The 16,371-nt window shown below is 47.6% G+C and overlaps 2 protein-coding genes across 2 annotated transcripts; both read left to right on the plus strand.

Moving 5' to 3' along the window:
- Positions 1-1,135: 1,135 nt before the first annotated feature.
- On the plus strand, positions 1,136-5,020 carry LOC116367571 (mediator of RNA polymerase II transcription subunit 15-like). The gene is made up of 5 exons (XM_031818904.1): positions 1,136-1,271; positions 1,363-1,418; positions 1,499-4,758; positions 4,839-4,875; positions 4,951-5,020. Exons 1-3 carry the CDS (start codon positions 1,243-1,245, stop codon positions 4,528-4,530), a joined length of 3,117 nt encoding a protein of 1,038 aa, XP_031674764.1. The 5' UTR covers positions 1,136-1,242; the 3' UTR covers positions 4,531-4,758; positions 4,839-4,875; positions 4,951-5,020.
- A 2,475-nt stretch (positions 5,021-7,495) lies between these two features.
- On the plus strand, positions 7,496-10,587 carry LOC116367572 (mediator of RNA polymerase II transcription subunit 15-like). The gene is made up of 3 exons (XM_031818905.1): positions 7,496-10,324; positions 10,405-10,441; positions 10,518-10,587. The coding sequence occupies exons 1-2, from the start codon at positions 8,049-8,051 to the stop codon at positions 10,412-10,414; spliced, it is 2,286 nt and encodes a 761-aa protein (XP_031674765.1). The 5' UTR covers positions 7,496-8,048; the 3' UTR covers positions 10,415-10,441; positions 10,518-10,587.
- The last annotated feature ends 5,784 nt before the right edge of the window (positions 10,588-16,371 follow it).

The raw sequence follows: 16,371 nt of genomic DNA on the forward strand, positions 1-16,371 counted from the left end.
TACCTCTGTAGTCAAACAATTTCGTATAAATCGGAAATTAGCTAGGTTGAATTTGGTTATTTGAATTACCTTTTTCACATGCTTTTTAAAAGAGAGGTTGGAATCAAGTATGATGCCAAGGTACTTAAAATCGGATACCACCTGGAGCTTCTCCCCTGACACATAGACATCTGGCTCAGTAGCATCTGTTGCCCTCTTTGTGAAGAACATGCAAACAGTTTTTTTCACATTGAGATGCAAACACGAGTCACTGAGCCACTTTGTAACCTGGACCATTACAGTAGTGAGTTCTTGTGCAGCTTGTTGTTTGCTCTTTGCATGCACATATATCACTGTATCATCTGCATACATTTGAACTTCAGACCCAGTACAGACAGAAGGCAGATCATTAATGTACAGGCTGAACAGGCAAATGAAACTGTTATCCATCGAATGTTGCTATGCTGAATGAAACACGCGGTTGAAAAGAAGGCATGTGTAAAATAAGGGTGCCTAACTGCTCATTCAGCCTCTAATCTTCAAATGAACCAAGTGAATGTTGTACAAGCAATCATTTAAACCGATCAATGAAGTGCCAAGACAAAATGTGTTTCCTACTTTAGAGCAGGGGTGTCAAACTCATTCCATGGAGGGCCTAGTGTCTGTAGGTTTTTGTTTTTTCCTTTCATTTAAGACCAAGACAACTACTGTAGGTGAGGGGAGTAATTAGTGGCCTTAATTCAGCCATCAAGTACAAGGAAGGAGTGAAAATCCGCAAACACTCGGCCCTCCGTGTAATGAGTTTGACACGTGCTTTAGAGTAAGGGCTGTCAAACCTGTCAGGATCTCAATTAGAGAATCAACCAGACCTGAGTAAATATCTGCATTCCAAATCAACCCCTAGCTCCTACACCTACCACTTAGTCACTTATGGGCATTTGAAATGATCAGATAGGGTAAAGCAATATGTTAATTGCTTCACCTTGCCTTCTGATAGGCTGGATGCAATTGTGGCCATATTGCTTATCCCTATTAAATCCTTGTGTTTAGACCAAGGTGTAGGATTTAGGGGTCAATTTGGAAATAGAAATTGAATGTAGTTCAGTGGCTGACAGGTGTCCTTAATTAGCCAACGACATTAGAAGGGTCTGGGATTCCTTTAAAAGGAGCAACCAAACATCTGGCAAATATAGTAAAAGGGATATTCTGGTAGGACATATGCCTACCATTAGTTCTGAATACTGGTGAGGTTTTGAGGGCAAAATGGCCGTGATGATTGGAATCGCTTTCAGGTATGTTTTTAAGTATTGATTAAGTTTGTTTCCCTTGTCCTTCAGGTGTTACAGGTAGCAATGTTTATGACATACATTATTTTTCCTTAAGCATTTCTTGGCTTTGTTGCCTGCTAATTGGAGGGATAACGTGTTCTACATCAGAAGGTGAGTTCATTTCAAATAACAGCTACGCAGTTGCTTAACTTTCAAATGCTGGCATTTTACAGATTATATTTTTAACCTAGGTGATTGGTCTCCTGCACTGGATTCTAATGCAGCATGGCTCTATGCAGGATCACTTCGGTCTCTAGGATATGGCAATTATAAATCTCAAATGCAAGCGCAACAGAAACATCCGGCCGCCATCCTGCGGAAGGAACTGGCCCCCATGTCCCAGCAACCTCAGCAAGTGTGGTATCCAGTTCAATTGCCCCTGCATCAGAAGCAACTGGCCGCAGAAACTCAGCAGCAGAGGCAACCGACAACTGTGCCCCAGCAAGTGTGGCATCAAGCTCACATGCTGACACAACCACCGACCGCCGTGCCCCAGCAAGTGTGGCATCAAGCTCACATGCTGACGCATAAGCAACCGACCGCCGTGCCCCAGCAAGTGTGGCATCAAGCTCACATGCTGACGCATAAGCAACCGACCGCCGTGCCCCAGCAAGTGTGGCGTCCTGCTCAAAAGCCCCTGCAGCAGAAGCAACTGGCCGCAGAAGCTCAGCAGCAGAGGCAACCGACCGCCGTGCCCCAGCAAGTGTGGCATCCTCCTCAAATGCTCCTGCAGCAGAAGCAACCGACCGCCGTGCCCCAGCAAGTGTGGCATCCTCCTCAAATGCCCCTGCAGCAGAAGCAACCGACCGCCGTGCCCCAGCAAGTATGGCATCCTTCTCAAATGCCCCTGCAAACAACCGCTGTGCCCCAGCAAGTGTGGCATCCTCCTCAAATGCCCCTGCTGCATAATCAACCGACCGCTGTGCCCCAGCAAGTGTGGCATCCTGCTAAAAAGCCCCTGCAGCAGAAGCAACCGACCGCCGTGCCCCAGCAAGTGTGGCATCAAGCTCACATGCTGACGCATAAGCAACCGACCGCTGTGCCCCAGCAAGTGTGGCATCCTCCTCAAATGCCCCTGCAGCAGAAGCAACCGACCACCGTGCCCCAGCAAGTGTGGCTTCCTCCTCAATTGCCCCTGCAGCAGAAGCAACCGACCGCTGTGCCCCAGCAAGTATGGCATCCTTCTCAAATGCCACTGCAAACAACCGCTGTGCCCCAGGAAGTGTGGCATCCTCCTCAAATGCCCCTGCAGCATATTCAACCGATCGGCGTGCCCCAGCAAGTGTGGCTTCCTCCTCAAATGCCCTTGCAGCAGAAGCAACCGAGCGCCGTGCCCCAGCAAGTGTGGCATCCTCCTCAAATGCCCCTGCAGCAGAAGCAACCGACCGCCGTGCCCCAGCAAGTGTGGCTTCCTCCTCAAATGCCCTTGCAGCAGAAGCAACCGAGCGCCGTGCCCCAGCAAGTGTGGCTTCCTCCTCAATTGCCCCTGCAGCAGAAGCAGCCGACCGCCGTGCCCCAGCAAGTGTGGCTTCCTCCTCAATTGCCCCTGCAGCAGAAGCAACCGACCGCCGTGCCCCAGCAAGTGTGGCATCCAGCTCAAATGCAGCAGAAGCAACAGACCAACGTGCCCCAGCAAGTGTGGCATCCAGCTCAAATGCAGCAGAAGCAACCGACTGCCTTGCGCCAGCAAGTGTGGCATCCTCCTCAAATGGCCCTGCAGCAGAAGCAACTGACCACCGTGCCCCAGCAAGTGTGGCATCCAGCTCAAATGCAGCAGAAGCAACCGACTGCCGTGCCCCAGCAAGTGTGGCATCCTCCTCAAATGCCCCTGCAGCATAATCAACCGACCGCCGTGCCCCAGCAAGTGTGGCTTCCTCCTCAAATGCCCCTGCAGCAGAAGCAACCGACCGCCGTGCCCCAGCAAGTGTGGCATCCAGCTCAAATGCAGCAGAAGCAACCGACTGCCGTGCCCCAGCAAGTGTGGCATCCTCCTCAAATGCCCCTGCAGCATAATCAACCGACCGCCGTGCCCCAGCAAGTGTGGCATCCTCCTCAAATGGCCCTGCAGCAGACGCAACCGACCGCCGTGCCCCAGCAAGTGTGGCATCCTTCTCAAATGCCCCTGCAGCAGAAGCAACTGACCACCGTGCCCCAGCAAGTGTGGCATCCAGCTCAAATGCAGCAGAAGCAACCGACCGTCGTGCCCCAGCAAGTGTGGCATCCTCGTCAAATGCCCCTGAGGCAGAAGCAAACGACCGACGTGCCCCAGCAAGTGTGGCATCCTGCTCAGTTTCCCCAGCAGAAGCAACTGGCCCCTATGCCTCTACTGCAGAAGGAACCAACCACCATAACCCAGCAACCTCAGCAGGTGTGGCATCCAGCTCAGTTTCCCCAGCAGAAGCAACTGGCCCCTATGCCTCTACTGCAGAAGGAACCAACCACCATAACCCAGCAACCTCAGCAGGTGTGGCATCCAGCTAAAATGTCCAAGAATCGAACAGCCACTGAACCTCAGCAGAAGCCACCATCCACCACGCCAGCTCAAATTCCCCTGCAGCAGAAGCAACCGGCCACTGAACCTCAACAGAAGGAGCTGACCGCCATGCCACAGAAGCTACAGGCCTCCATTCTCCAGCAGCCTCCGCTCGTGTGGCATCCATCTCAATTTTCCCCAGCAGAAGGAACTGCAGTCGAGCCCCAGCAGAAGAAGGAACTGGCAGTCGAGCCCCAGCAGCAGAAGGAACTGGCAGTCGAGCCCCAGCAGCAGAAGGAACTGGCAGTCGAGCCCCAGCAGCAGAAGGAACTGGCAGTCGAGCCCCAGCAGCAGAAGGAACTGGCAGTCGAGCCCCAGCAGCAGAAGGAACTGGCAGTCGAGCCCCAGCAGCAGAAGGAACTGGCAGTCGAGCCCCAGCAGCAGAAGGAACTGGCAGTCGAGCCCCAGCAGCAGAAGGAACTGGCAGTCGAGCCCCAGCAGCAGAAGGAACTGGCAGTCGAGCCCCAGCAGCAGAAGGAACTGGCAGTCGAGCCCCAGCAGCAGAAGGAACTGGCAGTCGAGCCCCAGCAGCAGAAGGAACTGGCAGTCGAGCCTCAGCAAGTGAGGTATCCAGCTCAAATGGCCCCAGCAGCTACCCAACCCCATTCCTCAGCAATTATGGCATGTAGGCCAAATTTCCCAGCAGCAACTGGCCCCATTGTCTCAGCAGAAGCACTACGAAAGAACTGAAGATGATGCCTCTGGTAGTTCTCAGGCCAGCATTGAACAGTCAGGTGTCATCCCAATCTCTTCCTACAGTTCCAAATCGCACTACAAGAATGGCAGAACTATCTTTTCACAAATCAGCTACACTCCTAGGGAGGCAATGCCTGTTGACAGTGGAAATGCTCCCAAGGACGGTTATGTTGGCATTGGTGCACCAAGCATATATCCAACACTAGTGAAGGATTCTGCAAGGTAATGTTTCACTTTAACCTGCTCTGAACTTTGCTCTCTGAATTTGAAGGACTTTGTACTAATCATATATCTATCAACAGGGAAATATAATGGATTCATCCTCTAGAAGCTCTAATGGTGAGTATTGTTTTTGACATTGGTTACTTAACATTCTGTGTTGCTGACACTGTTTGCATTTCTTCTGCTTTTTAGACCAGGAAGTTGCTGGTGCTCTTGCTACTCTAGTGTGATGGAATCAATAAACAACTTACTTTAAAAAATGCCTTGTCTCTTTGAAATGTTTCATGTCCATTGCTTGCTAATTGAGAACAGGTTGTGTGCAGTCCGTAGTAAAAATGACTACTGTTCAGTTAATTCTTTGGTTTTCTTATCTTTTACATTTGCTACTGATTAAAATAAAAGCTTGGGTCTACATAAGAGCATTTGTGATGGGGTCAGACATTCCTCATATGTTCATACTTTAGATGTAGGCATGCATTGTATACAGTGAGACTGTCAGATAAATCCCTGATTGAAGAGCTCTGGGGAAGTGTACTAAAATGTCTGAAGCATTGAAGGTCCCTAAGAACAGTCGCCTCGATCGTTTATAAATGGAAGAGCTTTGGAACCACCAAGACTCTTCCTAGAGCTGGCCGCCGGGCCAAACTGAGCAATCGGGGGAGAAGGGCCTTGGTCAGAGGTTATCAAGAACCCGATTGTCACTCTGACAGAGCTCGAGAGTTCCATCTCTGCAGCACTCCACCAATCAGGGCTTTATGGTAGTGTGGAGAGGTGGAAGCCTCTCCTCAGTAAAAAGCACTCACAGCCGGCTTGGAGTCTGCCTAAAGACTCTAAAACCATGAACAAGATTCTCTGGTCTGATTAAACCAAGAATGAACTCTTTGGCTTGAATGGCAAGCGTCACGTCTGGAGGAAACCTGGCACCATTGAGTGGCCCAGCCATAGCCCGGACTTAAACCCGATCAAACATCTCTGGAGAGAACTGAAAATAGCTGTCCAGCAAAGCTCCACATCCAACCTGACAGAGCTTGAGAGGATCTGCAGAGAGGCATGGTAGAAACTTTCAATTCTAAATCATAACGCAAATGAAACCTAGAGTTCAGTTTATATAGCCATGGGGGAATGGAAAAGTTGTATGCATTTGGTTGTGAAGACTTTAGATTACATGTAAAAATAAAGACAAAAGGAATACTAAATAGCCAATGTATCGTGATGTTGTATACATCACCCGACGGGGGTCGAAATTGTCGTTCAACTGTTGCATATACATTTTTTTGTATCTAGATATTGTGTTATGTTAGAATGTCTAAACAACTATTGTATTAATTTGTCAGAAATATATAAATATTACAAAGTTTTACCTGCACCTGTATGCAGATGATACTGTTGTGTACTCAATTGCCCCGCCCTGCTGATCAGGCTCTATCTGATCTACATTAGGCTTTCATTATTTTGCAGAACACCTTTTGACTTTAAATTATTATTGAATTCATGGAAAACTAAGTATGTTTTCTAGAGTACACAAAATGATTTTAATGATTGAAGTGTACGTACCTGGTACTGTGTATCAATATATACCTTAAGTTGTCTTTTTGAAAAACATGAATTAAGATGCTGAAAATAAAAGGGGCTTCTTCTATAGAAATAGGTCTGGCCTCTCGCTTAAAATAGTACAAAACAGATAATTCAATCAATGTTCTTACTGATCCTAGACTATTGGCAAAATCATTCTTATATGAATGCAGCTGCCACTTCATTAAAGCCTAGAGCACTTTGTTTTATTATGGGGTACAGGTTCAGTACACATCCCTGCATTCTCTATCATAAAGTAAGGCTGACCCTCTGAGGTCACGTAGGTCAATTCGTTGCTCTCTTTGTCTTTATAAAGCTATTTTACATACTGTAAACTCCCCTCTGTAGCTAACATCTACAATAACCATTAGATGTACGAGTCAGGGTTATCATACACAGTCTCATGGATTGCTAACTCTGGAAATTCCTTTGGTCTGTACAGAGTTCAGTAAATCAGCTCTTTGCCCCTTACTTGTGGAATAATCTCCAAGCTTCTCTAAACATGGATGTTTTGGTGTCTCTAGGTTCATTCAGACAAATCAAATGTATTTATATAGCCCTTTGTACATCATCATGTCAGGTAGTCCTTAAGCATGGTCCTAGGGCTCAGGTCCTCCAGAGAGAAAGAATGAGAGACATTAGAGAGAGCACACTTAAATTCACACAGGACACCGAATAGGACAGGAGAAGTACTCCAGATATAACAAACTGACCCTAGCCCCCCGACATTTAAACTACTGCAGCATAAATGCACTGGATTCTAATGCAGCATGGCTCTATGCAGGATCACTTCGGTCTCTAGGATATGGCAATTATAAATCTCAAATGCAAGCGCAACAGAAACATCCGGCCGCCATCCTGCGGAAGGAACTGGCCCCCATGTCCCAGCAACCTCAGCAAGTGTGGTATCCAGTTCAATTGCCCCTGCATCAGAAGCAACTGGCCGCAGAAACTCAGCAGCAGAGGCAACCGACAACTGTGCCCCAGCAAGTGTGGCATCAAGCTCACATGCTGACACAACCACCGACCGCCGTGCCCCAGCAAGTGTGGCATCAAGCTCACATGCTGACGCATAAGCAACCGACCGCCGTGCCCCAGCAAGTGTGGCATCAAGCTCACATGCTGACGCATAAGCAACCGACCGCCGTGCCCCCAGCAAGTGTGGCGTCCTGCTCAAAAGCCCCTGCAGCAGAAGCAACTGGCCGCAGAAGCTCAGCAGCAGAGGCAACCGACCGCCGTGCCCAGCAAGTGTGGCATCCTCCTCAAATGCTCCTGCAGCAGAAGCAACCGACCGCCGTGCCCCAGCAAGTGTGGCATCCTCCTCAAATGCCCCTGCAGCAGAAGCAACCGACCGCCGTGCCCCAGCAAGTATGGCATCCTTCTCAATGCCCCTGCAAACAACCGCTGTGCCCCAGCAAGTGTGGCATCCTCCTCAAATGCCCCCTGCTGCATAATCAACCGACCGCTGTGCCCCAGCAAGTGTGGCATCCTGCTAAAAAGCCCCTGCAGCAGAAGCAACCGACCGCCGTGCCCCAGCAAGTGTGGCATCAAGCTCACATGCTGACGCATAAGCAACCGACCGCTGTGCCCCAGCAAGTGTGGCATCCTCCTCAAATGCCCCTGCAGCAGAAGCAACCGACCACCGTGCCCCAGCAAGTGTGGCTTCCTCCTCAATTGCCCCTGCAGCAGAAGCAACCGACCGCTGTGCCCCAGCAAGTATGGCATCCTTCTCAAATGCCACTGCAAACAACCGCTGTGCCCCAGGAAGTGTGGCATCCTCCTCAAATGCCCCTGCAGCATATTCAACCGATCGGCGTGCCCCAGCAAGTGTGGCTTCCTCCTCAAATGCCCTTGCAGCAGAAGCAACCGAGCGCCGTGCCCCAGCAAGTGTGGCATCCTCCTCAAATGCCCCTGCAGCAGAAGCAACCGACCGCCGTGCCCCAGCAAGTGTGGCTTCCTCCTCAAATGCCCTTGCAGCAGAAGCAACCGAGCGCCGTGCCCCAGCAAGTGTGGCTTCCTCCTCAATTGCCCCTGCAGCAGAAGCAGCCGACCGCCGTGCCCCAGCAAGTGTGGCTTCCTCCTCAATTGCCCCTGCAGCAGAAGCAACCGACCGCCGTGCCCCAGCAAGTGTGGCATCCAGCTCAAATGCAGCAGAAGCAACAGACCAACGTGCCCCAGCAAGTGTGGCATCCAGCTCAAATGCAGCAGAAGCAACCGACTGCCTTGCGCCAGCAAGTGTGGCATCCTCCTCAAATGGCCCTGCAGCAGAAGCAACTGACCACCGTGCCCAGCAAGTGTGGCATCCAGCTCAAATGCAGCAGAAGCAACCGACTGCCGTGCCCCAGCAAGTGTGGCATCCTCCTCAAATGCCCCTGCAGCATAATCAACCGACCGCCGTGCCCCAGCAAGTGTGGCTTCCTCCTCAAATGCCCCTGCAGCAGAAGCAACCGACCGCCGTGCCCCAGCAAGTGTGGCATCCAGCTCAAATGCAGCAGAAGCAACCGACTGCCGTGCCCCAGCAAGTGTGGCATCCTCCTCAAATGCCCCTGCAGCATAATCAACCGACCGCCGTGCCCCAGCAAGTGTGGCATCCTCCTCAAATGGCCCTGCAGCAGACGCAACCGACCGCCGTGCCCCAGCAAGTGTGGCATCCTTCTCAAATGCCCCTGCAGCAGAAGCAACTGACCACCGTGCCCCAGCAAGTGTGGCATCCAGCTCAAATGCAGCAGAAGCAACCGACCGTCGTGCCCCAGCAAGTGTGGCATCCTCGTCAAATGCCCCTGAGGCAGAAGCAAACGACCGACGTGCCCCAGCAAGTGTGGCATCCTGCTCAGTTTCCCCAGCAGAAGCAACTGGCCCCTATGCCTCTACTGCAGAAGGAACCAACCACCATAACCCAGCAACCTCAGCAGGTGTGGCATCCAGCTCAGTTTCCCCAGCAGAAGCAACTGGCCCCTATGCCTCTACTGCAGAAGGAACCAACCACCATAACCCAGCAACCTCAGCAGGTGTGGCATCCAGCTAAAATGTCCAAGAATCGAACAGCCACTGAACCTCAGCAGAAGCCACCATCCACCACGCCAGCTCAAATTCCCCTGCAGCAGAAGCAACCGGCCACTGAACCTCAACAGAAGGAGCTGACCGCCATGCCACAGAAGCTACAGGCCTCCATTCTCCAGCAGCCTCCGCTCGTGTGGCATCCATCTCAATTTCCCCAGCAGAAGGAACTGGCAGTCGAGCCCCAGCAGAAGAAGGAACTGGCAGTCGAGCCCCAGCAGCAGAAGGAACTGGCAGTCGAGCCCCAGCAGCAGAAGGAACTGGCAGTCGAGCCCCAGCAGCAGAAGGAACTGGCAGTCGAGCCCCAGCAGCAGAAGGAACTGGCAGTCGAGCCCCAGCAGCAGAAGGAACTGGCAGTCGAGCCCCAGCAGCAGAAGGAACTGGCAGTCGAGCCCCAGCAGCAGAAGGAACTGGCAGTCGAGCCCCAGCAGCAGAAGGAACTGGCAGTCGAGCCCCAGCAGCAGAAGGAACTGGCAGTCGAGCCCCAGCAGCAGAAGGAACTGGCAGTCGAGCCCCAGCAGCAGAAGGAACTGGCAGTCGAGCCCCAGCAGCAGAAGGAACTGGCAGTCGAGCCTCAGCAAGTGAGGTATCCAGCTCAAATGGCCCAGCAGCTACCCAACCCCATTCCTCAGCAATTATGGCATGTAGGCCAAATTTCCCAGCAGCAACTGGCCCCATTGTCTCAGCAGAAGCACTACGAAAGAACTGAAGATGATGCCTCTGGTAGTTCTCAGGCCAGCATTGAACAGTCAGGTGTCATCCCAATCTCTTCCTACAGTTCCAAATCGCACTACAAGAATGGCAGAACTATCTTTTCACAAATCAGCTACACTCCTAGGGAGGCAATGCCTGTTGACAGTGGAAATGCTCCCAAGGACGGTTATGTTGGCATTGGTGCACCAAGCATATATCCAACACTAGTGAAGGATTCTGCAAGGTAATGTTTCACTTTAACCTGCTCTGAACTTTGCTCTCTGAATTTGAAGGACTTTGTACTAATCATATATCTATCAACAGGGAAATATAATGGATTCATCCTCTAGAAGCTCTAATGGTGAGTATTGTTTTTGACATTGGTTACTTAACATTCTGTGTTGCTGACACTGTTTGCATTTCTTTCTGCTTTTTAGACCAGGAAGTTGCTGGTGCTCTTGCTACTCTAGTGTGATGGAATCAATAAACAACTTACTTTAAAAAATGCCTTGTCTCTTTGAAATGTTTCATGTCCATTGCTTGCTAATTGAGAACAGGTTGTGTGCAGTCCGTAGTAAAAATGACTACTGTTCAGTTAATTCTTTGGTTTTCTTATCTTTTACATTTGCTACTGATTAAAATAAAAGCTTGGGTCTACATAAGAGCATTTGTGATGGGGTCAGACATTCCTCATATGTTCATACTTTAGATGTAGGCATGCATTGTATACAGTGAGACTGTCAGATAAATCCCTGATTGAAGAGCTCTGGGGAAGTGTACTAAAATGTCTGAAGCATTGAAGGTCCCTAAGAACAGTCGCCTCGATCGTTTATAAATGGAAGAGCTTTGGAACCACCAAGACTCTTCCTAGAGCTGGCCGCCGGGCCAAACTGAGCAATCGGGGGAGAAGGGCCTTGGTCAGAGGTTATCAAGAACCCGATTGTCACTCTGACAGAGCTCGAGAGTTCCATCTCTGCAGCACTCCACCAATCAGGGCTTTATGGTAGTGTGGAGAGGTGGAAGCCTCTCCTCAGTAAAAAGCACATCACAGCCGGCTTGGAGTCTGCCTAAAGACTCTAAAACCATGAACAAGATTCTCTGGTCTGATTAAACCAAGAATGAACTCTTTGGCTTGAATGGCAAGCGTCACGTCTGGAGGAAACCTGGCACCATTGAGTGGCCCAGCCATAGCCCGGACTTAAACCCGATCAAACATCTCTGGAGAGAACTGAAAATAGCTGTCCAGCAAAGCTCCACATCCAACCTGACAGAGCTTGAGAGGATCTGCAGAGAGGCATGGTAGAAACTTTCAATTCTAAATCATAACGCAAATGAAACCTAGAGTTCAGTTTATATAGCCATGGGGGAATGGAAAAGTTGTATGCATTTGGTTGTGAAGACTTTAGATTACATGTAAAAATAAAAGACAAAAGGAATACTAAAATAGCCAATGTATCGTGAAGTTGTATACATCACCCGACGGGGGTCGAAATTGTCGTTCAACTGTTGCATATACATTTTTTTGTATCTAGATATTGTGTTATGTTAGAATGTCTAAACAACTATTGTATTAATTTGTCAGAAATATATAAATATTACAAAGTTTTACCTGCACCTGTATGCAGATGATACTGTTGTGTACTCAATTGCCCCGCCCTGCTGATCAGGCTCTATCTGATCTACATTAGGCTTTCATTATTTTGCAGAACACCTTTTGACTTTAAATTATTATTGAATTCATGGAAAACTAAGTATGTTTTCTAGAGTACACAAAAATGATTTTAATGATTGAAGTGTACGTACCTGGTACTGTGTATCAATATATACCTTAAGTTGTCTTTTTGAAAAACATGAATTAAGATGCTGAAAATAAAAGGGGCTTCTTCTATAGAAATAGGTCTGGCCTCTCGCTTAAAATAGTACAAAACAGATAATTCAATCAATGTTCTTACTGATCCTAGACTATTGCAAAATCATCTATATGAATGCAGCTGCCACTTCATTAAAGCCTAGAGCACTTTGTTTTATTATGGGTACAGGTTCAGTACACATCCCTGCATTCTCTATCATAAAGTAGGCTGACCCTCTGAGGTCACGTAGGTCAATTCGTTGCTCTCTTTGTCTTTATAAAGCTATTTTACATACTGTAAACTCCCTCTGTAGCTAACATCTACAATAACCATTAGATGTACGAGTCAGGGTTATCATACACAGTCTCATGGATTGCTAACTCTGGAAATTCCTTTGGTCTGTACAGAGTTCAGTAAATCAGCTCTTTGCCCCTTACTTGTGGAATAATCTCCAAGCTTCTCTAAACATGGATGTTTTGGTGTCTCTAGGTTCATTCAGACAAATCAAATGTATTTATATAGCCCTTTGTACATCATCATGTCAGGTAGTCCTGAGGCATGGTCCTAGGGCTCAGGTCCTCCGAGAGAGAGAAAGAAAGAGAGAATTAGAGAGAGCACACTTAAATTCACACAGGACACCGAATAGGACAGGAGAAGTACTCCAGATATAACAAACTGACCCTAGCCCCCCGACATATAAACTACTGCAGCATAAATACAGGAGGCTGAGACAGGAGGGGTCAGGAGACACTGTGGCCCCATCCGAGGACACCCCCCGGACAGGGCCAAACAGGAAGGATATAACCCCACCCACTTTGCCAAAGCACAGCCCCCACACCACTAGAGGGATATCTTCAACCACCAACTTACCATCCTGAGACAAGGCTGAGTATAGCCCACAAAGATCTCCGCCACGGCACAACCCAAGGGGGGGGGGGGCAACCCAGACAGGATGATCACATCAGTGACTCAACCCACTCAGGTGACGCACCCCTCCCAGGGACGGTATGAGAGAGCTCCAGTAAGCCAGTGACTCAGCCCCTGTAATAGGGTTAGAGGCAGAGACAGCAAGGGCGGTTCGTTGCTCCAGAGCCTTTCCGTTCACCTTCCCACTCCTGGGCCAGACTACATTCAATCATATGACCCACTGAAGAGGTTGAGACCGAGTTTGCGTCTCTGACATGGGTAGGCAGACCGTTCCATAAAAATGGAGCTCTATAGGAGAAAGCCCTGCCTCCAGCTGTTTGCTTAGAAATTCTAGGGACAATTAGGAGGCCTGCGTCTTGTGACCGTAGCGTACGTGTAGGTATGTACAGCAGGACCAAATCAGAGAGATAGGTAGGAGCAAGCCCATGTAATGCTTTGTAGGTTAGCAGTAAAACCTTGAAATGAGCCCTTGCTTTGACAGGAAGCCAGTGTAGGGAGGCTAGCACTGGAGTAATATGATCAAATTTTGGGGTTCTTGTCAGGATTCTAGCAGCCGTATTTAGCACTAACTGAAGTTTATTTAGTGCTTTATCCGGGTATCCGGGGAGTAGAGCATTGCAGTAGTCTAACCTAGAAGTGACAAAAGCATGGATTAATTTTTCTGCATCATTTTTGGACAGAAAGTTTCTGATTTTTGCAATGTTACGTAGATGGAAAAAAGCTGTCCTTGAAATGGTCTTGATATGTTCTTCAAAAGAGAGATCAGGGTCCAGAGTAACGCCGAGGTCCTTCACAGTTTTATTTGAGACGACTGTACAACCATTAAGATTAATTGTCAGATTCAACAGAAGATCTCTTTGTTTCTTGGGACCTAGAACAAGCATCTCTGTTTTGTCCAAGTTTAAAAGTAGAATGTTTGCAGCCATCCACTTCCTTATGTCTGAAACACATGCTTCTAGCGAGGGCAATTTTGGGGCTTCACCATGTTTCATTGAAATGTACAGCTGTGTGTCATCCGCATAGCAGTGAAAGTTAATAATGACTTAAGGATAGGGGGCGGTATATCCCCTTTGGATGAATTGCGTGCCCATAGTAAACTGCATAAAAATCTGTCCTAAATTGCTAATATATGCATATTATTATTATTATTGGATAGAAAACACTGAAGCTTCTAAAACCGTTTGAATTATGTCTGTGAGTATAACAGAACTCACAGGGCAGGCAATCTTCCAAACTAGTTTTGGAATCCTGAAAGTTGGGGCAACTTTGACATCATCGCCCCCTCCCTTCCCAACCAGTTATGGATCTGGAAACACTTCCTATGTCTTACACTAGATGTCCTCATTCAGTAGAGCATTTAATGGTGCATATGCTGTGAACTTTGACCCAATGGGGTGAAAACCTGTAGGTGTCGCAAGGATTTTCATGTGTGTGAAGGCGCGCTTTGGACAGAGAGCTTCCTTTGTTCCAGTCAGCCCCAGATGAACTAGGATTGTCCGGTTGGAATGCCATTCGTTTTGTACGTTTATAACATCCTGAAGCTTGATTCTGCACTTAGTTTGACCAGTTTCGTCGACCTGTAATATGTAATTTGGAAGTTTTGATGCGCAATTATTCTGGACCAGAAGTAATTTTTGGGGCATTTGAGCTGAAAGTGGTAGCATATGCTACTACATGGACACTAGAATGGAACATTATGAAATAAAACAATGTATTGGGTAAGTATGACTCCTTCCACTACATTCTGATCGAAGACCATCAAAGGTAAGGGAATATTTATGTTGTAATTTTGTATTTCTGTTGACTCCAACATAGCGGAGAAATATTGTTACGTCTGAGTGCCGTCTCAGATTATTGCATAGTAAACTAATTCCGTAATGTTAAAAAAAATGTGACACAGCGGTTGCATTAAGAACAAGTGTATCTTTCTAACTATATGTAGAACATGTATCTTTAGACAAAGTTTATGATGAGAATTTCTGTTATCTGGCGTTATCTGGCGTAGCTTTCTATAATTTCTCCGGACATTTTGGAGAATTTTCTGAGCATGGCGTCAATCTAAACCGAGATTTATGGATATAAAATGCATATTATCGAACAAAACATAAATGTACTGTGTAACATGTCATATTACTGTCATCTGATGAAGATTTTCAAAAGGTTAGTGAATGATTTTTCTTTTAATCCTGCTTTTGTCATTGTATCTTTTGTTGGACAAAATGGCAACGTTTTTTCTTTGTTTTGGTGGTGGTCTAACATATATATATGCTGTGTTTTTGCCGTAAAACATTTAAAAAATCTGACACGCTGGGTAGATGAACAAGGTGTTTATCTTTCATTTGAGGTATTGGACTTAATGTTAATGTGTGGAGGTTAAATATTTCTACGAATATTTTTGCATTCCCTGCGCCACCGTTTGAGTTGAACGGGGGGGGGGGGGGTGTAGCTCCCGCTTGGGAACCATTAGGCACAACATTATGTTTTCGAATGATATCCCCAAGAGGTAAAATATATAGCGAAAACAATAGTGGTCCTAAAATGGAACCTTGAGGAACACCGAAATGTACAGTTGATTTGTCAGAGGACAAACCATTCACAGAGACAAACTGATATCTTTCCGACAGATAAGATCTAAACCAGGCCAGAACTTGTCCGTGTAGACCAATTTGGGTTTCCAATCTCTCCAAAAGAATGTGGTGATCGATGGTATCAAAAGCAGCACTAAGGTCTAGGAGCACGAGGACAGATGCAGAGCCTCGGTCTGATGCCATTAAAAGGTCATTTACCACCTTCACAAGTGCAGTCTCAGTGCTATGATGGGGTCTAAAACCAGACTGAAGCATTTCGTATACATTGTTTGTCGTGAGTTGCTGCGCAACAGCCTATTCTAAACCTTTTGAGAGGAATGGAAGATTCGATATAGGCCGATAGTTTTTTATATTTTCTGGGTCAAGGTTTGGCTTTTTCAAGAGAGGCTTTATTACTGCCACTTTTAGTGAGTATGGTACACATCCGGTGGATAGAGAGCCATTTATTATGTTCAACATAGGAGGGCCAAGCACAGGAAGCAGCTCTTTCAGTAGTTTAGTTGGAATAGGGTCCAGTATGGAGCTTGAAGGTTTAGAGGCCATGATTATTTTCATCATTGTGTCAAGAGATATAGTACTAAAACACTTGAGCGTCTCTCTTGATCCTAGGTCCTGGCAGAGTTGTGCAGACTCAGGACAACTGAGCTTTGAAGGAATACGCAAATTTAAAGAGGAGTCCGTAATTTGCTTTCTAATAATCATGATCTTTTCCTCAAAGAAGTTCATGAATTTATCACTGCTAAAGTGAAAGCCATCCTCTCTTGGGGAATGCTGCTTTTTAGTTAGCTTTGCGACAGTATCAAAAAGGAATTTCGGATTGTTCTTATTTTCCTCAATTAAGTTAGAAAAATAGGATGATCGAGCAGCAGTAAGGGCTCTTCGGTACTGCACGGTACTGTCTTTCCAAGCTAGTCAGAAGACTTCCA

Source organism: Oncorhynchus kisutch, unplaced genomic scaffold, assembly GCF_002021735.2.
Source record: "Oncorhynchus kisutch isolate 150728-3 unplaced genomic scaffold, Okis_V2 scaffold1706, whole genome shotgun sequence".
Classification (NCBI taxonomy): Eukaryota; Metazoa; Chordata; class Actinopteri; order Salmoniformes; family Salmonidae; genus Oncorhynchus; species Oncorhynchus kisutch.